At 45.5% G+C, this 26,736-nt stretch overlaps 1 protein-coding gene across 1 annotated transcript in view; it reads right to left on the reverse strand.

Moving 5' to 3' along the window:
- The window catches only part of stard9 (StAR-related lipid transfer (START) domain containing 9), a 388,283-nt gene that overhangs the window by 156,760 nt on the left and 204,787 nt on the right, over positions 1-26,736 (reverse strand). Inside the window, exons 8-12 of the mRNA XM_072487657.1 lie at positions 21,003-21,072; positions 14,498-14,570; positions 11,405-11,472; positions 2,911-3,008; positions 792-983 (exon numbers count right to left, since the gene is read on the reverse strand). Coding sequence (XP_072343758.1) covers positions 792-983; positions 2,911-3,008; positions 11,405-11,472; positions 14,498-14,570; positions 21,003-21,072 — 501 coding nt within the window. The remainder of the gene's footprint in view (positions 1-791; positions 984-2,910; positions 3,009-11,404; positions 11,473-14,497; positions 14,571-21,002; positions 21,073-26,736) is intronic.

The following is a 26,736-nucleotide window of genomic DNA, read 5'->3' on the forward strand; positions in this document are numbered from 1 at the left end:
GACTGTGGAAAGAAACCGGAACACCCGGAAGAATACCAGGCAGATACGGGGAGAATGTACAAACTTCACACAGACCCGGGGCTGCGAGGCAGCAGGTTGGAAAATAAAAAGTGGAATGAAAATGAGGTGGAGCAATATAGTATCTGTGAGAAATGGTGACTTAAACATTGGGTGTGAATGTTACCCTGGACTATTTTTTCACCCCCCCCGCATAATATCATTCTTGATTTCTTCAGGCAATAGTGCATAGCTTAGGCAACATTTAGTAAGGGTACCCGTACACAAAAAATGGGATTAAAAAGATTTCAACTGAGAAGTTCTTGTTCATGTACTTATTCAAATCTTGCTCAAGTCCCAAGTTCTGGAATCCCTTCTCCAAATTTCTCCACTTCCTTTTCTTCCTTAAAATCCACATCCTATAGCACTGCTGCCTCACGGCGTCGAGGTCCCAGGTTTTATCCCGGCCTGGGGCACTGTCCATGTGGAGTTTGCACATTCTCCCCATGTTTGCGTGAGTTTCGTCCCCACAACCCAAAGATGTGCAGGGTAGGTGGATTGGCCACGCCCCTTAATTGGAAAGAATTAATTGGTACTCTAAATTTATTTATAAAAAAATCTACATCCTTGACCAAGCTCTTGAACATCATGTTAATATATCTTTATGTGTCTCATTTTGCTTTATAATGCTCATGTAAAGCACCGCTAAACATTTTATGTTAAAGGCACTATATAAATACAAGTTTTTGCTGTTGTTACATGAAGCTAAATTTTGAAAAGACCAGGATACTCACTTGCAATCATGATGGTTTTAGAATTCCCTCCAAGGCTGTCCTTGAGAAGCCAGGTGAGGACTGAATCACGGTAAGGAACATAACACTGGCGTCTGTTGTTCCCTGAATATGTACCGGAATGGCTTCCATTATCTCCTTCGCTCACTACACTGTTTATACTCTGGCAGCTGCTGGTCATCTGGGAATTTTGTGCTACATAATTATAAAAAAATTGCATTCATTAATGAGTATTTACTTGAAATGACACAACACATGTTGTTTTCTTATACTGAACATCAACGGCCCTCCTTGTACAGCATCCCACATGGGTTAGCTTTGGAATGGAATTGCTTTTAATGCAGACAAATAGAAATAAAAAATTTGCATTTGTATAGCAATTTTCACAACCTCAGTATGTTGCTAAGTGGTTTATAGCCAATGAAGTACTTTTGAATTGTAGTTGCTGCTTTATGCAACAAACATGGCAGCCAATTTGCAAGCTCCCACAAGCAGCAATGTGATTGATGAACAGATCAATGCAATGGCTGTCCCAGGGAGATGGTGGCGTAGTGATAATCTCACTGAACGAGTAATCCACAGACTCAGGACATGGGTTAATGCGGCAGTTGGTGGAATTTAAATTCAATAAATCTGGAACATAAAGCTAGTCTCAGTAATGGTGACCATGACATCGATCATCGAATGTTGTTTAAAAACTCACTTGGTTCACCAATTCCCTTTACGGAAGAAAATCCTTCCCTGGCCTGCCTTGCATTCAGTTGATGGCCGATTAGGAATGGGCAACAAATGTTGGCTTTGTCAGCAGCACCCACATCCCAGAAACAAATTTTTAATAAATCTCACAAACAGTAATAAAATGGGTAACCAGTTATTGCAGTTTCCAGTGATATTGACTAAGAGGGGAATGTTGGGCTGAATAGGGGGCAAACCATCCGCTTTTCAAGGATCGCTGAAACAAAAAACAAAACGAGGATACTGAGATACAGATCCGACATTGGGTGGAGGACTCTGATGGGGAAGCCCCTTATCTAAAGCAACAGTACTAAGTGTAAGACTAAACAAGCTGACATCTGTCTGATGAATTTAACAACTAATTTAAAAAAAGCTTCTCGTCACTTCCTTGCTATTTGGCATTGATTGATGGCACTTCGAATAAGTAGCACAAATAAATGGGCATTTACAGGAATTTTGGCATCTAGCATGTTGTCGTGAATATTCACCACAACGTGTCAGGTTCCTCTGTCACTGAGGTTTGAAAAATTATGGTAAGAACTTCTACTTGGAATATCTTTTCCATTCAATTTCTGCCTGATTTACAGCATGTTTGTCAGCAAACATTAAGAGGAAAATATTCTTGTGTTTCTTTCTACTGATATTAAGCATTGAAGAATAGATTTCAATCCTTTCACCCATGATCATATCCCGTCTGCAGGTAACAATGATCTTTGAAGTGTAGCTCTGGATTTATCAGTAAATCATGTGTTGCTGATTTTGTTAACTCTTGCTTCCTGATCCACCACTGGATACCAATTTTTCATTCATCACACAGATATCCTTTGAAGTTCTCTTTCAAAATTAATTTCTGTTGCTAGAAGGGGTTAAAGGGGGGGGGGGACCTAATAGAGCTATTCAAAATTATGAGGGTTTGTTTCAGACCGAGTAGGGAGGAATTCCTCCTTGAGCAACTGGGTCAGCAACCAGAGGTTACAGATGAAAAATAATCTGCTTTATAGGGCAGTGTAATCAGATTCCATAGGTATCTTTAAAGGCAATTGGACATGCACACAAATGTGGTTTACTTTCAGGATTAGGAGGAAAAGCTTGGGTGGGGGACTAAGCTGGACAGCTCTTTCAGGCCTGACAGGTGAATGGCCTTTCGTGCTGCAAGCTTTTGTGAATACATGAGTACACTACAAAAGTACTTAATTTGCTGTGGAGTGATTTGGGATATGAAAGGTTGATAGATAAATGCAATTTTTGTTTCTTTCCAGAATATCCTCCTTCTTCTATTCAACTATATATTTACTGTAATCTTAAAATCACAGGTATTTCTAATTTGAAAAATCATACCACCAGTACCTGATGCCAAGTGGTTTAAAGGTTTGCAGCAACATCTCACCTAAAGTGGAAATGACTATTCCCAGAGTAACCAGTGACTTGTTAATGTTTGATCCTTCTGTGATCCTATCCTTGCAGAAATTTGGATCTGCTCTCTCACTGGAAAAAAACAATTGAATTAAAGAGAAATAGATTCCTTTGCGACTCAAACTGAATAAATCCTTACTACTTACATCACATTACAACTAAGCCATTAGAGGGCATAATTACATTATTTTTTTATTAAAAGCTTCATGATGTACTCCTGTTTGTCAAAACTATAGACTAAAGAAAGTTAAATTCCACATTGTGTACTTCTCCCAATATCCAGTTCCGCTCTTCAGACACTTGAATATAGTTAATAGAAATTATTCAACATTGCACATTTAGTTTTCTGTTGAGAATATACAATCTGTTAAATAAGTTGATTTAAAAAAAATTCTCATCTTTCTCTTTTGTCTGGCTGAGGTACAGGTGCCATTAATACACTCAATATATGTTTGTATGGCTGGGGAAGTTGCAATAAATCTACATTAAGGTTAACAACCCATTCAACAGCTTCAGTTGACACAGTGGTCGGGATTCTCCACTCCCATTCATGGTGGGCATGTTTGACATTAAGAGAAAAATATTCTTGTGTTTTTTTCTACTGATATTAAGCATTGAAGAATAGATTTCAATCCTTTCGCCCATGATCATATCCCGTCTGCAGGTAACAATGATCTATTTTGAAGTGTAGCTCTCAATTTATCGAAATCATGTTTTGCTGATTTTGGAAACTCTTGCTTCCTGATCCACCACCGGATACCAACTAGAAAATATCGTGAGAAGGCCTTCGATGCATTTCCCAGTGGCAGAAATGGAGGGCACGATCACTCCCTCCCCCCATCAGTGGAAGGCCGCTTTTCCAGCTGTGCAATGTCGGGAACATCATTCCAATATATTGCACAGCATTATTGGACCAATATGCCGGAATCATGGGCGGGATTCTCCGACCCCCCGCCGGGCCAGAGAAATGCCGGGGGGGGGGGGGGGGGGGCGTGAATCCCGCCCGCCGCCGGCCCCCATGGTGGCCTGGCCCGCGATCGGGGCCCACCGATCCATGGGCGGGCCTGTGCCATGGGAGCACTCTTTCCCTCCGTGCCGGCCGGTGTAATGGTCCGCCACGGAGAAAAAACCCCACGCTGGCGCTCCCGCGCATGCACCACCTCGCACCGGCCGGCGGAGGCCCTTCGGTGCCGGTTGGTGCAGCGCCAAGCCCTTCGGCGGCAGCTGGCATGCCGCCAACCCCGCCGGCGCCGGCCTAGCCCCTGAAGGTGCGGAGGATTCCACACCTTCCGGGCGCCCCAACACCGGAATGGTTCACGCCACTGCTCGGCGCCGGTACGGCCCACCCCGCCGGTTAGGGGAGAATCTCGCCCCATACATCCATTTCAAATTGAAATCCCATGCCGGCGTGGTGTCAGAATGGCACGATGTATGACTGAACTCAAAAGGCATGCACCAAGGGGAGCTTGGAGATGAGTGCAGGGAAGCTGGTGCATTTCTTGTGGAGCAGCTCCGCATCTTTGGGGGCTCACAGATAAATCTGCACGGTGGCTTAGTGGGGTTTCAATAAAGGCTGAAGGGAACCCGGGAGCAATAAGCTTCCTAGGTTTGGCAGCATGACTTCCCGCAGCTTCCTCTGACTTGAGGTGAGGTAGCTGTGTACAGAGAATCATAGAATTTACAGTGCAGAAGGAAGCCATTCGACCCATCGAGTCTGCACCGGCTCCCGGAAATAGCACCCAACTTAAGCTCACACCTCCACCCTATCCCTGTAACCCCATCTAACCTTTTGGACACTAGGGGCAATTTAAAATGTCCAATCAACCGAACCTGCACATCTTTGGACAGTGGCAGAAACCGGATCAGCCGGAAGAAACCCACGCAGACATGGGGAGAAAGCGCAAACTCCACAGACAGTCAACCGCAGCAGCTCAAGATATGGGTGATGGTCTAACTTGCATAGCCAAGTGACAATTGGAGCTGTTCTTAATGTTCCACTTTGGAGTAAGTGGCCACAAGCTCCCTGGCCAGTCCTCAAGCGATTAAGGGTTGTCCAGATTTTCCAGGAAAGGCTGCAACCGAGACCATAAGACCATAGGAGCGGAAGTAAGGCCATTCGGCCCATCGAGTCCACTCCACCATTCAATCATGGCTGATTTCAACTCCATTTACCCGCTCTCTCTCCATAGCCCTTAATTCCTCGAGAAATCAAGAATTTATCAACTTCTGTCTTAAAGACACTCAACGTCCCGGCCTCCACCGCCCTCTGTGGCAATGAATTCCACAGACCCACCACTCTCTGGCTAAAGAAATTTCTCTTATTCTAAGGCTGTGCCCCCGGGTCCTAGTCTCCCCTGCTAATGGAAACAACTTCCCTACATCCACCCTATCTAAGCCATTCATTATCTTGTAAGTTTCTATTAGATCTCCCCTCAACCTCCAAAACTCCAATGAATATAATCCCAGGATCCTCAGATGTTCATCGTATGTTAGGCCTACCATTCCTGGGATCATCCGTGTGAATCTCCACTGGACCCGCTCCAGTGCCAGTATGTCCTTCCTGAGGTGTGGGGCCCAAAATTGCTCACAGTATTCTAAATGGGGCCTAACTAATGCTTTATAAAGCTTCAGAAGTACATCCTTGCTTTTATATTCCAAGCCTCTTGAGATAAATGACAACATTGCATTTGCTTTCTTAATTACAGACTCAACCTGCAAGTTTACCTTTAGAGAATCCTGGACTAGGACTCCCAAGTCCCTTTGCACTTCAGCATTATGAATTTTGTCACCAGTTAGAAAATAGTCCATGCCTCTATTCATTTTGCCAAAGTGCAAGACCTCGCACTTGCCCACGTTGAATTTCATCAGCCATTTCTTGGACCACTCTCCTAAACTGTCTAAATCTTTCTGCAGCCTCCCCACCTCCTCAATACTACCTGCCCCTCCACCTATCTTTGTATCATCGACAAACTTAGCCAGAATGCCCCCAGTCCAGTCATCCAAATCGTTAATATATAAAGAGAACAGCTGTGGCCCCAACATTGAACCCTGCGGGACACCACTCGTCACCGATTGCCATTCCGAAAAAGAACCTTTTATCCCAACTCTCTGCCTTCTGCCTGACAGCCAATCGTCAATCCATGTTAGTACCTTGCCTCGAATACCATGGGGCCTTATTTTACTCAGCAGTCTCCCGTGAGGCACCTTATCAAAGGCCTTTTGGAAGTCAAGATAGATAACATCCATTGGCTCTCCTTGGTCTAACCTATTTGTTATCTCTTCAAAGAACTCTAACAGGTTTGTCAGGCATGACCTCCCCTTACTAAATCCATGCTGACTTGTCCTAATCTGACCCTGCACTTCCAAGAATTTAGAAATCTCATCCTTAACAATGGATTCTAGAATCTTGCCAACAACCGAGGTTAGGCTAATTGGCCTATAATTTTCCATCTTTTTCCTTGTTCCCTTCTTGAACAGGGGGGTTACAACAGCGATTTTCCAATCCTCTGGGACTTTCCCTGACTCCAGTGACTTTTGAAAGATCATAACTAACGCCTTCACTATTTCTTCAGCTATCTCCTTTAGAACTTAGCACAGTAGCATTGTGGATAGCACAATTGCTTCACAGCTCCAGGGTCCCAGGTTCGATTCCGGCTTGGGTCACTGTCTGTGCGGAGTCTGCACATCCTCCCAGTGTGTGCGTGGGTTTCCTCCGGGTGCTCCGGTTTCCTCCCACAGTCCAAAGATGTGCAGGTTAGGTGGATTGGCGATGATAAATTGCCCTTAGTGTCCAAAATTGCCCTGAGTGTTGGTTGGGGTTACTGGGTTGTGGGGATAGGGTGGAGGTGTTGACCTTGGGTGGGGTGCTCTTTCCAAGAGCCGGTGCAGACTCGATGGGCCGAATGGCCTCCTTCTGCACTGTAAATTCTAGGATACATTCTATGAAACTCTAGGATGTAGCCCATCTGGGCCCGGAGATTTATCAATTTTTAGACCTCTTAGTTTCTCTAGCACTTTCTCCTTTGTGATGGCTACCATATTCAACTCTGACCCCTGACTCTCCTGAATTGTTGGGATATTACTCATGTCTTCTACTGTGAAGACTGAGGCAAAGTACTTATTTAGTTCCTCAGCTATTTCCTTGTCTCCCATCACTAGATTACCAGCGTCATTTTGGAGCGGCCCAATGTCTACTTTTGCCTCCCGTTTGTTTTTAATGTATTTAAAGAAACTTTTACTATCATTCCTAATGTTACTGGCTAGCCTACCTTCATATTTGACCCTCTCTTTCCTTATATCTCTCTTTGTTATCCTCTGTTTGTTTTTGTAGCCTTCCCAATCTTCTGAATTCCCACTACTCTTTGCCACATTATAGGCTTTCTCTTTTGCTTTGATGCATTCCCTAACTTCCTTTGTCAGCCATGGCTGCCTAACCCCCCCTCTGATAACCTTTCTTTTCTTTGGGATGAACCTCTGTACTGTGTTCTCAATTACTCCCAGAAACTCCTGCCATTGCTGTTCTACTGTCTTTCCCACTCGGCTCTGCTCCCAGTCGATTTTCATCAGTTCCTCCCTCATGCCCCTGTAGTTACCTTTATTTAACTGTAACACCTTTACATCTGATTCTACCTTCTTTCTTTCAAATTGCAGATTGAATTCTACCATATTATGATCACTGCCTCCTAAGTGTTCCCTTACTTTCAGATCTTTAATCAAGTCTGGCTCATTACATAACACTAAGTCCAGAATGGCCTGTTCCCTCGTGGGCTCCATCTGAAGCTGTTCCAAAAAGCCCTCCTGTAAACATTCAATGAATTCCCTTTCCTTGGGTCCACTGGCAGCATTATTTACCCAGTCCACCTGCATATTAAAGTCCCCCATGATCACTGTGACCTTGCCTTTCTGACATGCACTTTCTATTTCGTGGTGCATTTTGTGCCCCTGGTCCTGACCACTGTTAGGAGGCCTGTACTTAACTCCCATTATGGTTTTTTTGCCTTTGTGGTTCCTCAACTCTACCCACACAGACTCCACATCATCTGACCCTATGTCGTTTAGTGCTATTGATTTAATTTCATTCCTAATTAACAAGGCCCTCTGCCCATTTCTCTGTCTTTTCAATAGGTTGTGAATCCCTGGATGTTTAAATGCCAGTCTTGAATCCCATGCAACCACATCTCTGTGATGCCTACCACATCATACCTGCCAGTCACAATCTGGGCCACAAGCTCATCTACCTTGTTCCGTACACTGCGCGCATTTAAATATAGCACCTTTAATTCTCTATTGACCGTCCCTTTTTGTTTTCTTAGTTTGGTGGACCTTGGTTTACTTAGCCTTTCCATACACTGTGTCATATTTTGTGGGATGGGGACTATCGTAACCTCTCCTGAGTTCTGTCTTTTCGTGCTTATTTGTATTCCTAAGCAGCTACGCTTCCCACTGATTACTTCACCTCTTGGTTCCCTGACTTTCCCTTCCCCCCCCAATCTCTAGTTTAAAGTCCTATTGACCACCCTATTTACTCTTTTCGCCAGAACACTGGTCCCAGCTCGGTTCAGGTGGAGACCATCCCAACGGTATAGGTCCCCCCTGTCCCAAAACTGATGCCAGTGTCCCATGAAAAGGAATCCCTCTTTCAGCCACGTGTTAACTTCCCTTATTCTTGCCTCCCTATGCCAATTTGCACGTGGCTCGGGCAGTAATCCGGAGATTATGACCCTTGAGGACCTGTTTTTAAATTTGAATCCTAGCTCTTTATAATCTCTAAACGGGGGCGCGATTCTCCACTCCCGCGCCGGTTGGGAGAATCGCCTGGGCCGCCAAAATTTCCCGGGACTCTGGACCGACGCCCTCCCGGGATTCTCCCAAGCGGCAGGAATGGCCCCGTCGAGTTTTGCGGGCCGCAGGCCGGAGAATCGCCGGAGACACCTAAAATGGCGATTCTCTGCTATTCTCAGGCCCGGATGGGCCGAGGGGCCAGGCCAAAACGGCGGGTTCCCCCCGGCGCCGTCCACACCTGGTCACTGCAGTCGTGAATGGTGCGTGAACTCTGGGGGGGGGGGGGCGGCCTGCGGGGGGCGAGCCTGCACCGGGGGGTACCTGAAATGTGGGGTGGCCCGCGATCGGTGCCCACCGATCGTCGGGCCGTCCTCTCTGAAGGAGGACCTCCTTCCTTCCGCGGCCCCGCAAGATCCGTCAGACATCTTCTTGCGGGGCGGACTTAGAGAGGACGGCAACCATGCATGCGCGGATGACGCCCGTTATGCGGCGCCGGCCGCGTCACCTATGCGGCGCCGACTTTATGCGGGCGACAAGGCCTGGCGCGTGTAGATGACACGGCCCCGATCCTGGCCCATTGTCAGAGCCTGAATCGGTCGGGATCGGGGCCGTTTCGCGCCGTCGTGAACCTCGACGGCGTTCACGACGGCGCGGCCACTTCGGCGCGGGAGTGGAGAATCCCACCCAGGTCCTCTTTCTTAGACTTGCCTATGTTGTTGGTACCGACATGGACCACAACAACTGGATCCTCCCCCTCCCTCTCCAGTATCCTTTCAAGCCGGTCAGAGATGTCCCACACCCTAGCACCGGGCAGGCAACATACCATGCGGGACTCTTTATCCTGCTCACAAAGGATACTATCTGTCCCCCTGATAATAGAATCCCCTACAACTACAACTTGCCTATTTACTCCCTCCCCTTGAATGGCCTGCTGAACCATGGTGCCTTGGTCAGCTGACTCATCCTTCCTGCAGCCCTGTTCGCCATCCACACAGGGAGCAAGTGCCTCATACCTGTTGGACAGGGTCAAGGGCTGAGGCTCCTGAGTTCCTGACTGCTGGTTCCCTTTACCTGCCTGACTTGCAGTCACACCCTGCTGTCCCTGGCCACTGGCAGGATTTAAACTACTTACTCTGACAGGTGTGACTGCCTCCTGAAACACAGTGTCCAGGTAAGTCTCCCCCTCCCGGATGTGCCTCAGTGTTTGAAGCTCAGGCTCCAGCTCATCAACGCTGAGCCGGAGCTCTTGGAGCAGCCAACACTTACTGCAGATGTGGTCGCTGCAGCTCGCAATGTCAGCTAGGTGGTGGTAGGTGACTTTCAGAAGGCGTTTGACAAAATCCTGCATAAGAGATTATTGTGCAAGATTAAAGCGCATGGGATTGGCGAAGTGTATTGAGGTGGTTAGAAAACTGGTTGGCAGAGAGGAAACAAAGAGTAGGGATGAATGGGTCCTTTTCAAATTGGCAGGCACTAACTAGTGGGGTACCACAGGGATCGGTACTGGGACCCCAACTATTCACAATATATATTAATGATTTGGATGAGGGAATTAAAATGTAACATCTCAAAGTTTGCAGATGATACCAAATTAGGTGGGCGAGTGAATTGTGACGAGGATGCAGGGATCCTACAGCATGATCTGGACAGGTTGGACAAGTGGGCAAATCAATGGCAGATGCAGTATAATTTGGATAAGTGTGAGGTTATTCACTTTGGAAGCAAAAACAGGAAGGCAGATTACTATCTGTAAATTGGGAGAGGGGAGTGTGCAGCGGGACCTGGGCGTCCTTGTGCACCAGTCGCTGAAGGTAAGCATGCAGGTGCAGCAGGCGGTAAAGAAGGCTAATGGTATGTTGGCCTTCATTTCAAGAGGTTTCGAGTATAGACGCAGGGATGTGTTGCTACAATTATACAGGGCCTTGGTGAGGCCACACTTGGGAGTATTGTGTGCAGTTTTCGTCTCCTTCTCTGAGGAAGGATGTTCTTGCTCTCGAGGGAGTGCAGCGAAGGTTTACCAGACTGATTCCGGGGATGGCGGGACTGTCATATGAGGAGAGATTGACTAGATTGGGATTGTTGTCGCTAGAGTTCTGAAGAATGAGGAGGGATCTCATAGAGACTTTAAAATTCTAACAGGACTAGACAGGGTAGATGCAGGGAAGATGTTACCAATGATGGGTGTGTCCAGAACCAGGGGTCACATTCTGAGGATTCAGGGTAAACCATTTCGGACAGACATAAGGAGACATTTCTTCACACAAAGAGTGGTGAGCCTGTGGAATTCATTACCACAGGAAGTAGTTGATGCTAAAACTTTGAATATATTCAAGAGGCGGCTGGATATAGCACTTGGGGAGAATGGGATCAAAGGCTATGGGGAGAAAGCAGGATTAGGCTACTGAGTTGGATGATCAGCCATGATTGTGATGAATGGCGGAGCAGGCTCGAAGGGCCAAAAGACCTCCTCGCTGCATTCAGGAGATTCCCCCTGCCTCCACCATCACCAACTGTTGGTAGCCACCTGCGCTCCAGTCCTCTGTGCCTCCCAAGTGCTCTGTGTGCTCTTTGATTAGGCTTCACCCACCATATCAACCCACTAACCAATTACAAGATTGCAGACTACAAAATCTGTATTATTAGAGATCAGCCATACCTTAAAAAGCACAAAATACCCAAAGACTCACCTGCCTGCCAAATCGACAAGGTTGATTTTGCTAACCATCTCTGATGGAAGGTGATCCTCCAATGTAGCCTAAAATACAGAAATTGAGTTTTATCAATTTACATTACCAAACACATATGTTTAACATTTTGAGTGGAAGTCAGAAGGCTTACTGAACAAAATCTTTACATCCTTAACTCTTTAAGAAATCTTGGTCATTTTTGATTGGCAAATTATCAGTACCAGCAAAATATATGCAAAGGAATAGAAATGGGCTACTCAATGCCTCAAGTATGCTCCACCATTCCATCAGATCGCAGCAGATCATAGATTATCATAGAATTTACAGTGCAGAAGGAGGCCATTCGCCCATCGAGTCTGCACCAGCTCTTGGAAGGAGCACCCTACCCAAGGTCAACACCTCCACCCTATCCCCATAACCCAGTAACCCCACCCAACACTAAGGGCAATGTTGGACATTAAGGGCAATTTATCTTGGCCAATCCACCTAACCTGCACATCTTTGGACATCTGCATCTTAACTCCATTTACTTCCTTTGTTCCTTATACTTCGGTACCCTTACCTAAAAAAAGTCTGAGACTTGAAAGTTGCAATATACCTTCAAGGAAAAAAAAAGTTTGGGGTTTTTACAAACTTTTGTCAAGATGTGCTTCCTGTGGGCAGCACGGTGGCGCAGTGGTTAGCACTGCTGCCTCACATTACCGAGGTCCCAGGCTCGATCCCTGGTGGTGGATTAGCTGTGCTAAATTGCCCCTTAATTGAAAAAAATAGATCTGTTTCCTGATTTCGCTCCTGAATAGACGAGCTTTAATTTTAAGGCTTTGCCAGGCTCCCCACCAGAGGGAATTATTTCTCCGCTGAACCTTTTATCATTTTAAACACATACACCTTTACTAAAGACCTGGGTGAATTATATTGCAAGTCTGTTGATAAATTGTAACACATCAGACCACTTGAGCTTCAGCAGATAATTCAAACATTTCATCCCAAACCAGAGCAAACCAATCACCATCTCATGCGCCAAGGGAAGGAAGAAAGGCAAACTAATCCTTTCTACACACTGCTTAGACACTTCTCCCACTTACAGGTGAGGAATAATACTGATACCACCTTGGGGATTCCCTAGATTTTACGCAGTGACTGCAAAATAGACAAATTGCTAAATTATAAGTTTTCTTAAAATAAAAATAAAAATTTATTTTAAAAAGTTATTTACTCTGTCATGAATAAATAAAGGATTGAAATTGTACAATGAAGTCACAGAAGGTTTTGCCGCATTATTCCATGATTTTTTAGAGGGAGAGCAGGATAGAGCATTAAATCATAACTATGATCAGCAGATAACAAGTTTCTTGTCTTGGCATGGGTTTTCAGTGAACCATCCAACAGAAGTCAGGCACTGCCCCACAAAGCGGGAAAGGAAGATCAGATTAAGTCTGCACAGGGTGATAGTGCCACTACTAGTTTTCCCATGGGGTACCTCTACTTCTGAGAATCCTTATGGGTGGATGTGCCAGGAGGTGGAGAGATGACCTCCTACAGTCTGATTAAAAAATTAACACTGGACTCTGCCTACTGGGGAACCACATCTAATCTCAATTATATGTGGGTGTCACATGTTCCTAGGACATCCTCGGCATAAGGGAATTGAGGCCTCTATTAAGAATCCCCCCTTATTCCTCGCAAAAGCATTCCCGTGCACAGTGAGAACTGTTCTATACTTTTAAACACATCTGCAATATTGTGTACAGCTCTAAGCACCGAGCACAAGGAAGGATATATTGGTCTTGGAGGGGGTACAACATAGATTCACTAAAATGATACCAGGGCTTAAAAGGTTAAATGAGGACAATTTGCATAGGCTTACATTTCCTGGAGTACAGAAGATTAAGGAGCAATCTAACGGAGGTATTTAAGATGCTTAAAGGAGTTTATAGGGTTGATGAAACAAAATTATTTCCCCTAATGGGGGTAGGGGCCAGACCAAAGGGGCATAACTTAACATTAATTCCTACAGTGCAGAAGGAGGCCATTCAGCCCAACAAGTACGCACCGACCCTCTAAAAGAGCACACTAGCTAGATCCACTTCTCCACCCTATCCCCACCTACTCTATACATCTTTGGACACAAAGATGCAATTTACCATGGCCAATCCACCTAACCTGCACATCTTTGTACTGTGGGAGGAAACCTGAGCACCCGGAGGAAACCCACACAGACATGGGGAGAACCTGCAAACTCCACACAGTCACACAAGGCCGGAATTGAATCTGGGTCCCTGGAGCTGTGAGGCAGCAATGCTAACCTCTGTGCCACCAGGTTATTCCGGGGCGATATCAGGAAGCACCATCCTACAAAGGGTACAGGAATCTGGAATTCCTTCTACCCAACAGACTGCTGAGATTCTGTCAATTGAAAATTTCAAAGCTGAAACCTTTTTAAAGAGATAAATGTAATAAGGGATATAGAGCAAGGGTGGGTCAATAGAGTTAAGGTGCAGATTAGCCATGATTTAATTGAATCGTTAAATCAGCGTGAGGGGCTGAATAGCCAACTCCTGTTCCCATATTCTAGGCACACGACTGTCAAATACAAACATGGCAACAGTGTAACTATAGCTTTCAGTCACAAATTCTGGTCTTGAATGATGGTTTAACAATGAATAAATAGTTTATTATACAGAAACAGTTTTTCTTTTGGACATTGTTTCTATTGTACGAGCAACAGTTCATTGGCTGAAGGGGGCACTGTAGTGACTTGATTACAAAAAGGTAGTTGAAAAGATGTGGTGAAAGTTAATCTTTAATATATAAAAGTAACAAAGTTTAAAATATAGTATGGACTCAAAAATGGGAGCAGCTAGTTAAACATTGAAATAACATTAACAGAATAGAATCAGAATTAAAGGCAGATAAATACGAATATACACAGCTAACAACTGATGACATCACAGCACTTACTAAGATGCATAATAATCTCACTCTATAACAGGCAGAATTTGAAAAAAGGAATTAACAATCATTGTTGAAAGGGTGTGTACTGCTGAGAAAACAAATCGAAGGAGGCAGACTAAAACACAATATTTTGCAAACCTGAGTGTAATGGATAGTAAAAATGGCATGGGAGCGGCTACTGGCATCATGAATGTGGGTAGCAGCAGTGATTCTAAAACGACAAATGGTCGAAAAGGAATATAAAAATGCAAGTTACATTAAACATCAACCATTTACCTTTAATGTTTAAATCATAGATTATTTAAAGTAGATTCTAAAGTTAATTTCATCCTAATAAAAAAGAAGCCATTCAGCCCATTATACTTGTGCCAGCTATTTGAAAGAACTATCCAATTAGTCATAGCCCGACAAATTTTCCCTTTTTAAGTATATATTCTGTTTTCTTCTGAAAGTTACTATTGAAGTTAAAAAAAGTAGGCCTTCAAAAGGTAGAAATCTCTGGATTATTCCCAGCACTAACTGCTAGCAAAGTAGAAATAGGAATCATTGAATCCCTACAGTTCGGCCCATCGAGTCTGCACCTACTCTCCGAAAGAACACTAATTAGATCCACTCCCACACCCTATCCCCGTAACCACGAGCATTGATCACGGCCAATCCACCTAACCTGCACATCTTTGGACTGTCGGAGTAAACTGGAGCACTTGGAGGAAACCCACGCAGACACAGGGAGAACCTGCAAACGCCACATAGACAATCACCCAAAGTTAGAATCAAACCCGGGTTCCTGGCACTGTGAGGCAGCAGATCTAACCACTGTGTCACTATGCCGCCATGATAGCAAGGGCCAATATGTGCTTGAAGCATGGTGCAGGAAGGAAGGCTTTAGGTCCTTGGGCAGAGAGACCAGTTCTGAGGGAGAGTTGGCCATCCAGGTCTTGGGTAACCTGCCCTGTATTCATTGGTTAGAAAAATTCAAACAAGTCATTGACGTAGTGTAAACCACTGGCCCCTAGAAATAAAGTATATTAAAAAGTGTTTGGAGTCGGGGACAGTCCCCGTCAGAGAGCCATTTCCTTCAGGTGGAAGATGGAATAGAGAAAATGGGGAGAGACTGAGAAAGGGAGTCCCAACACTTCAGCTAGGAAGCAGAATACTGCTCTTACAAGTTACTGAACTGAACATTCTGTGCCAACTATCCATCGTCCCTGTTAGCTCGTCAAATGTTAGCTCACTTCTCTCTCCGCAGATGCTGTTAGACCTGCTGAGACTTTCCAGCATTTTCTGTTTCCGTTTCAGGTTCCAGCATCCGGAGTAATTTGCTTATATACTTTTCCTGTTCTTTTACCTAATGCATCGTATCTAACCTGTTACCTCTTAATGAACTATCCTAAATTCACACGATGACTCTCGAACGTTAAATTTTTCAAACTGATGTCAGAAGTGGGATTCGCACTGGTGGAGGTATCATTGAAATTTCAGCAGCTTAGGGTAGTTGTTAAAAGCACTGGAGTTAGAGAAAGATAACCTTAAACAGGTTCTTCTGGTAGTCACTTCTCTATACTTAAAGTGAGAGATGGACCGACACACCATGACCAGCTCGCACAGAGAGTTAGAGGCTGATCTTCAAAGCGTTCATGGTCAAGGGCTATGATGGGGCCTGTTGTTACCTTGCTGAAGGGAGCAGATAGCATCTCCAGATGCAGCCTCACTGCACAAAAGAGTGGCCATATGACCAAATGAGAGGTAATGTGCGCAATCTGGTGTAAGACCGCCCCCCATCCCAATATTTTTCACTTGTTTAAAAAAAAGCTTTCACTCCTCCCCTCATTGAACCCAACAGCTGTGCCCTAACATGCAAAAGGCTTTTTGGGGTTGTCGATCTCCCCATTGAAAATTCAATTTTTGCCCTCCCTAACCCATTAGCCAGCTCCTGAAGGAACTTAATGGGCCATTAATTGGAGGTAGGAGGCTATTCAGCCCATCTAGTCTGCACTGACCCTTCGAAAGAGCACCCCACCGAGGCCCAATCTCCCGCCCTAACCCCGTAACCCCACCCAACCTCTGGACACTTGGGGGCAATTTAGCATGGCTAATCCACCTAACCTGCACATCTTTGGACTGTGGGAGGAAACCGGAGCATCCGGGGGCAACCTACGTAGACATGGGGAGAACGTGCAAACTCCGTACTGACAGTCACCGGAGGTCGGATTCGAACCCGGGTCCCTGGTGCTATGAGGCAGCAGTGCTAACCACTAAGCCAGTGGTGTAAGACCTCCCCTGTGCTACCCTGAGGTGGTGAGCGGGTTCCGCATTATCCCCACCCATCATGCTCTCCCCATTGCCTTTGGGACATGTCTGATTTTCATCAGGATCCAGAGATGCATTCTGGGAATACAATCTGTAAAACCTAATCCATTCCCACCCCCACTGATAATTGAAAATCTGGCTCTTGGCATCTCGTACTGGGCAAAGTTTTATTGTTGGATAATTGCAATGTCAGATCTATAAACCATCAGTGTAGGAACATAGGTATCTCTGGCATGAGTGGCATATTTGCAGGGTCATGTCTGACAGTGACTAAAATAAATTTTCTGTTTTGATTTGTGGAGAGTTTTGCCAATATTCTGGGGTGGTATTCCTCAATTTCATTAATTATTTCATGAAAACCAGCATTCATTTGCCTGGACACGTGGTGACAATTGCACACTTGTTTTCTCTGATCATGTTCAGGTTGGATTTTGTTGGTCCCACTAAATGGCCACTGGAGGTTGGGACAGAATGTGGGCTCCACTAGACCAGTGGGATATTCCAGAAGACACAAAAAAACATGGCACAACAATGACACTAGCACTGTTATCCTGGCAGTCCCATGCCAATGAGAAAGAATCTTAATAAACCAAAATACCACAAATGCTGGAAATCTGAAAATTAGAAATATTGGAAAGAAACACAGTGAAGGTTTCAAGTTGGTGCTATTCCATGAGAACTAGAAAAGATTAGAGATATAACAGATTTTAAGCAAACAGAGGCAGAGAAAGGCAGGAGGATGGGAAAAAACTGAATGTGTAAAAGGCAGGTAAGGTTGAATGACAAAAAGAATGACAGGTATTGGGGTTGACCATGGAATGCACCAGGTGACACAGAGGGAACAGTCCCTTAGGATTACTGAAAGAGGAAGAGAAAAGTGGAAGGTGTGTTTGATAGGGGCATCATGCTGGTGGAAATGGTAAAGGATGATCCATCGGGGGACTTCCGGTGACGGCGGGCGGGAAGCAGCCGCACAATGGAGGGCTCCCGTTCGGGAACGGCATTTTCGGGGCGTTAAGCCCGGTCCCAGGGTCCACGGAGGTGGCAAAAGCAGGGAGAAGGCACAGAGGCGGCACAGTGAAGGCACAGTGAAGAAAAATGTCGAGGGTGAGCAAAAAAACGGCCGTAAAGAAAACAGCTGAAGGTCTGTCGGGGAGTGGAAAGGTCACCATGGGGTCACCAAGGAAAATGGAGGCTGGAGCACCAGGGGAGGCCTCATTGCTTACGGCTGAAGAAATAACTAAGGTGATGGCTGCGGAATTCAAAAGGCAGTTTACAAAATACATGGAGACAATGAGGAAGGAGATGAAAGAGGTTTTGAGTGCGCTGGTGGAGGAGGCGATTTCCCCAGTGACGACGGTGGTGGCGAGCGCAGTGGCGTAGGTGCGAGAGCAAGGGGAGGCGCTGAAGGAAGTGGAGGAGACGTTATTGCAGCACGGTGATCAACTTACCTCGATGGGGAAGGAGATGCGGAAGGTGATGGACATTAACATGGATCTGCGAGGAAAAATGGAAGACCTGGAAAACAGATCCAGGCGACAGAATTTGAGGACTGTGGGGCTGCCCGAAGGAGTTGAAGGATCGAGGCCGACTGAGTATTTTGCTGCGATGCTGGCGAAACTATTGGGAGAGGGGGAGGATCCCTCCCGATATGATCTGGATCGGGCTCATCGGTCGTGGAGGCCTGTACCAAAGGCGAGTGAGCCGCCAAGGGTAGTGACTCTGTGCTTCCGTAGGTACAGTGTGAAGGAGAAGGTCCTGAGCTGGGCCAAGCAGAAGCGGGTGGTGCAGTGGGCTGGAGCTGGTATACGTGTATACCAGGACTTTACGGTGGAGCTGGCGAGGAGGCAGGCTGCCTTCAACGGGGTGAAGAGAGCACTGTACATTAGCAAGGTGCGGTGCGGCATTGTATATCCAGCGAAGCCGAGGGTGACTTACAAGCTCAAGGACTTTTATTTTGGAATGACGGAAGCAGCGGAGGAGTTTGCGAAGGCAGAAGGACTGTGGCAGAACTGAGAAATTGAGAAATGGCCATGTGCCGATGTAACCTCATGACTGTATTTTCTTCTTTTTTGTTTCACTGCGTGCGGGTGTATGGGCTAAAGGAGCCAATGTTGGACAAGGGAAGTGATGGGACTTTCACTCGAAATGAGGGCTCTTTGGGGTGTAGGTGGATATACGGGGTTTGTGTGCTAAAAGGGGATTTCTGGGCTTTTATAGGGCCGGGCAAGGGGGAAAGGGACCCGGGCGGGGGCCTCCACGCTGGCCGGTTTAAGCCGGCCAGTGAACGGGAGTGAGGTGGTGGGGGGGGGGGGGGGGGGGGGTAGCCGGGGTGGAAAGTTGGGGGGAAGGAACAGAGGTTGGGGGGGGGAGGAGTTTTACAAGAGGCAGTGGACGGGAGGAGTTGGAGACTGGGGTGGAGGGTTTACAACTCTTGAGTATCATGTATGGTACTCTTTCAGAGGTTGGATGGTGTTGACTGTAGGGGGTGAGGGGGGAGGGGGAGTGGACTCTATCGGGCAATGGTGACCATGGGCGGTCCCGGACTCCTTTTCTTTTTCTCCTTTGTTTTTTGTTTCCACCGTGGGAGGGTTTGTTTTATGGATGCATATATTGACAGGTGGGCCGTTGTTTGGGGTGGTGGGAGGATGGGATTGTTGGTATTGTTAAGGGGATTGATTTTGTATTTGTTACCGTTTACTGTTTGTGGGTGGGGTGTAAATTTTGAAGAAAAATGTGAAAATGGAGAATAAAAACATTCATTAAAAAAAAGTATGATCCATCGACATGGAGACTAATGGGATGGAAGCTGAAGGCAAGTGTAACCCTATCATGGTTCTGGGAGACAGACATGTCAAGGAAGGTAACAGAGGAGTTGGAGATGCACCATATGAAGGTGATGGAAGGGCGCAAATTAAAAGAAAGTTGATGACATTTTTCAGTTTGGGACAAAAGCAGAAAACAGCACCAATACTGGAAAAAGATGCAAGGAAAAGGACCAGAGTAGGAGTGAAGCAGAGAATGTTCTACATATCCCATGAAAAGACAGACATATCATATATCTTCACATTTATTTGAAGAATTTATTGAAGAATGGGTGGCATGGTGGTTAGCACTGCTGCCTCAGCGCCAGGGACCAGAGTTCGATTCCAGCCTTGGGTGACTGTGTGGAGTTTGCACTGTCTCCCTGTGTCTGTATGGTTGTCCTCCCACAGTCCAAAGATGAGCAGGTTAGATGGATTTACCATGATAAATTGCCCCTTAGTGTCCAGAGGTGGGCAGGTTCGGTGAGGTCAAAGGGATGGGGCGGGGAGCGGGTATAGGTTGGCTGCTCTTTTAGAGGGTCAGTGCAGGCTTGATGGGCTGAATGGCCTCCTTTTCCACTATAGGGATTCTTTGAAGTGAGTGTAGTGAAGAGAGAAGTTGGTCCATGTGAGAACATGTTCAGTGAGAGAACATTGTGTTTGTTGGGAGTCAGCTTCAGTTCTTCCACACTGGATACAAAAAGGTGTATCCTGTCTCCTCAGCTGCATTAGGGAGTGAAAGAAGAGCACTTTATCATCAATATCATTTTTGTCTGACACATGCCTACAACATAAGTTTCAATTTAAGATAATTTAAGTTTTGAATTTGTTTAAGTGCAGACTCTGATGCTGGGGTCATTCTTCTGAAAGCACAGAAGATTGAGAAAATGAATTAAGGTGATCAAAATCACGAAGGGGCACCATGGATTTAATTTAGAGTACCCAATTATTTTTTTCCAATTAAGGGGCAATTTAGCATGGCCAATCTATCTAACCTGCACATCTTTGGGTTGTGGGGGCGAGACATGGGGAGAATATGCAAACTCCACAGTGACCTGGGGGCAGCATAGAGTTGAAAGGGAGAAACTGTTTCCACTGGCAGGAAAACCATTAACCAAAGGGCACAGATTTAAGATAATTGGCAAAAGCAGAGGGGAGATGAGATTTGTTTTCTCTGTGCAATTGGTTGTGAAGATCTGGAATTCACTGCCTGAAGGTGAAAGCATCAAGGGAACTTTCTGAATGGAATTGGATGAATTACTTGAAGGGTAAGCATTTGGAGAGTGACAGGACTAATCAAAGAGCCAGTACAAGGATGGTGATCAGAACAGTCCCCTCCTGTGCTATATAATTCTGTGACCAGATACTGCTGTAAAATGTCTTGTTTAGTACAAATGTCACTAGAGAAAAATCATGCTGGTTTCCTCAGTTAATTAAATACTAAACAGAACACAGCAGCAGCCCTGATGATTTATAGCAAATGTTCAACACACATTAAGCCAGAGGAAAATCCACATGATAATCAATACCTGTTTGAAATCCCTTCCTCCAAAAGCTCTACAAGTTGCTCGTAGTCTGAAACCAAGTGCTGAGATAATCCTGTGAAAATACACAAGCATACCACATAAGATCAATGAGAATAGCAAAGCAGTGATCGTCGCGACTGCCATATGAAATTGGCAAGCAAGTTCAAGAGCAATTAATGATGGGCAATAAATGCCAGCCTTGCCAGCGATGCCGCATCCCTTGAAAAAAAAACCACTAAAAGTATTTTAAATCCTAACAACATGTTTGGATCAATTATTGCTTTTGTAATTTACCTGCCATTCTATTTCACCGCTTAGAGGGACTGCAACATTGACTTATGCAATATCTATGCTTATACCACTATTTCAAGGCTGAACAAATTCGAAAATATTATGGGATATAGATATATTTTAATATATCTAATATCGTGTGCCACCCCACTCTCTGAATTAATATTCTGGGGGAATGCAAAACTAGGCAAGTTTTCACAAAGGTTGATTAAGTGAAAGGCAGGAACTAACATTCTATATTGTAAAGTGATGAGATGCAAGATTAAGCCAATATTATTTTTCAGGGATGGTAAACAAATGCTGGCCTTGCCAGCAATGGCCACATCCCGTGACAGAATAAAGAAAAAAAATGCCAGTCGGCCAGCTTTCCTCCACCCGTGTCAATTATGTAGATGGATTCAACTTGTAGATTAATACTCACGTATGATACTGTAGCAAACAACTGACACTTGGACATACAAGACGTCAATCATGCCTCCGCCCATCCCACCGCTCTCCTCCTCAATCGTGACTCCATACCACCCTCCCTCACTTACCTTTCCACCGGTCAGGGAGGCCCAATAATGGTTGGCCCCAATCCAGTGAACTGCATCAGGAGGGATGATTGACGCCTTGTATGTCCGAGTGTCAGTTGTTTAATACTCAGCCACTTCCATAATGTAAAAAAATCATTGTTTTGTATGCTCTTGTCGTAGCATGAGCTGCTTCCTTGATGTGCACTCTGACAAAGGAAGGTTCAGACTTGGAGATAGCTTCAACACGTTTATTGAATTATTAACAATTCTCGTACTTGGATTCGATGCTACTGTTAATCCTGCTATAGCTACTCAGACTGACTAACCAGTGTGCTATAATCCACGTGGTGGGAGCGATGTGTAATCAACCCTGTGTCTGTACTCACTGAGAGTCTCCACTGGAAAGAGGAAGATCATGTGTGCAGTGTCCTTTTATATGGGTTGGTGTAATGCCCTCCTGTGGTAGTGTCACCTCTGTGTGTATCGTGACTGCCCATTGGTCGTGTCCTATCTTACTGACCTATTGGTTGCCTGTCTGTGTGTCATGTCTCTGGTGTTCCCTCTAGTGTCTAGCTAGATGTAGTGTATGTACATTAACCCTTTGTGTACTTATATTAATCATGATGACCCTGAGGAGCCCAGACAGGGTGGATGCGGCGAGGGTGTTTTGTCTTATGGGAGAATCTAGAACCAGGGGATACTGTTTAAAAATAAGAAGTTGCCCATTTAATCGGAGATAAGGTGAAGCTTTTACTCTCAGAGGGTCATGAATCTTTGGAACTCTCTTCCTGAAAAGATGGTGGAAGCAGATTCTGTCAATATTTTTAAGGCAAAGATAGATAGATTATTACTAAGCAAGGGGCTGAATGGTTTACCCCTGCCCCTAATACATATGTCCATAAATGTTCTGATGACATATTCTCTCCTATCGATTTAAATTGTGTTCCTATTTAAATAGTTTATGCTGATGAGATTACCGGCCATTTAATGAATAATTCTGGCTATTTCTTCATGTCCTCTATGCGTGTAGGTTCCTGGAGCTATAAGGGAGTTGGAAGCAGCTGCATACATCTGCAGAACCAATATCTAGAACTGTTTACAATTAGCAATTACACTTACTGCACAGAGAGAGAAACATTCTCATGCAAACATTATTGCTACCTTCAGCTCTATGTGGGTTGCTGGGCTGACCAAGCACTGTACTCAGTTAAACACAACAATAAAATCATCACAAATACAGCTGGCAGATTCAGATTGTTAGATGGTCTCATATTTCAAGGCCATGTCACAAGATTGAACTGAAGCTGTATTGTTAACTTTCTCACTTTTCTTTGAAATACTACTTCATACAAATGCCACCCTTTCTAAACTTCAAATAAATGCAAGATTCGTATTTTGTCATAAAAGTAAGGAGGAGAGTAATTCTATAATCGTACAGTTAAAAATATGTCTCAGATATATTAAAACCTATTCAAAAATCTATTAGCTCCAAATTATTGGTAGTTAGATTTCTGGAAAAGGGTGGACTAATTAGCTACTTCCTGCAATCAATAGGAGTTAAAATTCATGCACAAATTTTAGATGTGATTTGTTCCAGAAATCAGTCTCCTCGTTGCTGATAATGGCTGGCTAGGATCCAGTAGCTGTGTCTAAGTGATTGCATCAGCTTGTTAGATTAAATTCTACTTGGCCGTAGAAAAAAAAAAGTATTTCAAAACTAGTAGGGCTTCTGAGTTGGTCTCTTATTTCGATAATAGAGGAATGTAAACTTAGAAACTTTTCCCACATCTGACTTAAGTAATAAATACTGTTTTGGCAACACCCCCCTGCAATATCACTGCAGGTTCCCTTAAAGGTTGCATGTTTATTGTTTAAAGTCAAGATCCTGCCCATTGCATGCAAGTGCTACAAAACATCACAATGGCTCAGCAAGGGGTGCACCCGAGGTCGTGGTATAAACTGGGTGCTTGTACTTGATATCTAAACTGCACTGTATCATGTGGAATACGGACACTGCAGCCCCAACGTTCCATATCGGAGAAAGTGATGCATCTGTGCAGGCACGTCAGTGTGAAGGTGCAGGAACGACAGAACAACAGTCCATCTGGGTGAAATTTCCAACTTTGCCCCTGCTCCCTTTTTAAAAAAAAATGATATTTTATTGAGGTATTTGAAAAACCTTTATAACAGTGACATAAACAATGACATCAACATGGTAAAATAAACATTTACCCCCCACCAGCTCAATCTTCACACACCCCAACCATACAACAACAATTTGACCCTCTCCCCCCCACCCCCTTGTAATACTGCATCGGCTGCCACCTCCGGGTGAACCCAACCATTGACCCTCTTAAGGTGAACTTTATTTTCTCGAGACTGAGAAACCCAGCCATGTCACTAATCCAGGTCTCGACACTCGGGGGCTTTGAGTCCCCCACATTAACAAGATCCGTCTCCCGGCTACCAGTGAGGCAAAGGCCACAACATCAGCCTTTTTCGCCCCCTGAACTCCCGGCTCTTCCGACACTCCAAAGATTGCAACCCCCGGACTCGGCACCACCCGTGTTTTTAGCACCGTGGACATTGCCTCAACAAAATCCTGCCAAAACCCTCTAAGCTTCAGGCATGCCCACAACATGTGGACATGATTTGCTGGGCTTCCCGCGCACCTTGCACACCTATCCTCTACCCAGAAAACTTGCTCATCCTAGCCACTGTCATGTGTGCCCGGTGGACTACCTTAAATTGTATCAGGCTAAGCCTGGCACATGATGAGGATGTGTTAACCCTGCTTAGGGCATCCGCCCAGACACCCGCCTCTATCTCTCCTCCTAGCTATTCCTCCTACTTGCCCTTAAGCTCCTCCACCAGGGTTTCCTCCACCTCCGAAAGCTCCTGGTAAATATCCGATACCTTCCCCTCTCCCACCCAGGTACTGGAAACTACTCTGTCCTGTATCCCCCATGTCGGCAGCAGAGGAAACGCCGGCACCTGTTTTCTCAGGAAGTCTCGCACCTGCAAATACCTAAACCCATTCCCTGCTGGCAATTCAAATTTATCCTCCAAAGCTTTCAAGCTGGGAAAGCTCCCGTCTATAAATAGATCCCCCATCCTTCTAATTCCTGCCCTCTGCCAACTCCGGAACCCGCCATCCAACCTACACGGTACAAACCTGTGTTTATTATAAATCGTGGTCCAAACCGATACTCCCTCTACTCTCTTATATCTCCTCCATTGCCCCCAGGTCCTCAGAGCCGCCACTACCACCGGACTTGTGGAGTATCGGGCCGGCGAGAACGGCAGAGGTGCCGTTACCAGTGCCCCCAAACTGGTGTCTTTACATGACGCCGCCTCCATCTGCTCCCATTCCGACCCCTCCCCCACTACCCCCACACGAGAGTGACATTTAAGGGGCATCTTGACAAATACATGAATAGGATGGGAATAGAGGGATACAGATCCAGGAAGTGTAGAAGATTGTAGTTTAGTCGGGCAGCATGGTCGGCACGGGCTTAGGGCCGAAGGGCCTGTTCCTTTGCTGTACTTTTCTTTGTTCTTTGCACCACTTCCTCATCATGGCTATCTTAGCCACCCAGTAGTAGTTGCAGAAGGCTGGCAGTGCAACCCACCTGCCCCCCCGACTGCGCTCCAGCAACATTTTCTTCACTCACGGGGTTTTACTCGCTCACACAAAGCCCAAAATAATCTTATTCACCCGCTTGAAAAAGGCCTTAGGGATGAAGATGGGGAGGCACTGAAAGACAAACAGAAATCTGGGGAGGACCCTCTTTTTCACAGTCTGTACCCTCCCCGCCAGTGATAGCGGGAGCATGTCCCATCTCTTAAACTCCCCTTCCATTTGTTCTACCAGTCGAGATAGGTTTAACTTGTGCGGTGCCTCCTATTCCCGGCCACCTGGATTCCTAGATATCAAAAGCTCTTCCCTACCATTCTAAGCGGCAGCTCTCCCAGTCTCTTCTCCTGCCCTCTTGCCTGGATCGCTAACATCTCGCTTTTCCCCATGTTCAATTTATACCCCGAAAAATTGGCAAATTCCCCCAGGATTCGCATTACTTCCCCCACCCCCTCCAGCGGGTCTGAAATGTACAAGAGCAGGTCATCTGCGTAAACATAGAACATAGAACATAGAATGATACAGCGCAGTACAGGCCCTTCGGCCCACGATGTTGCACCGAAACAAAAGCCATCTAACCTACACTATGCCATTATCATCCATATGCTTATCCAATAAACTTTTAAATGCCCTCAATGTTGGTGAGTTCACTACTGTTGCAGGTAGGGCATTCCACGGCCTCACCACTCTTTGCGTAAAGAACCTACCTCTGACCTCTGTCCTATATCTATTACCCCTCATTTTAAAGCTATGTCCCCTCGTGCCAGCCATTTCCATCCGCGGGAGAAGGCTCTCACTGTCCACCCTATCTAACCCCCTGATCATTTTGTATGCCTCTATTAAGTCTCCCCTTAACCTTCTTCTCTCCAACGAAAACAACCTCAGGTCCATCAGCCTTTCCTCATAAGATTTTCCCTCCATACCAGGCAACATCCTGGTAAATCTCCTCTGCACCCGCTCCAAAGCCTCCACGTCCTTCCTATAATGCGGTGACCAGAACTGTACGCAATACTCCAAATGCGGCCGTACCAGAGTTCTGTACAGCTGCAACATGACCTCATGACTCCGGAACTCAATTCCTCTACCAATAAAGGCCAACACTCCATAGGCCTTCTTCACAACCCTATCAACCTGGGTGACAACTTTCAGGGATCTATGTACATGGACACCTAGATCCCTCTGCTCATCTACACTTCCAAGAACTTTTTACCATTAGCCAAATATTCCGCATTCCTGTTATTCCTTCCAAAGTGAATCACCTCACACTTCTCTACATTAAACTCCATTTGCCACC

Source organism: Scyliorhinus torazame, chromosome 2 (genome assembly GCF_047496885.1).
Source record: "Scyliorhinus torazame isolate Kashiwa2021f chromosome 2, sScyTor2.1, whole genome shotgun sequence".
NCBI classification, from domain to species: Eukaryota; Metazoa; Chordata; class Chondrichthyes; order Carcharhiniformes; family Scyliorhinidae; genus Scyliorhinus; species Scyliorhinus torazame.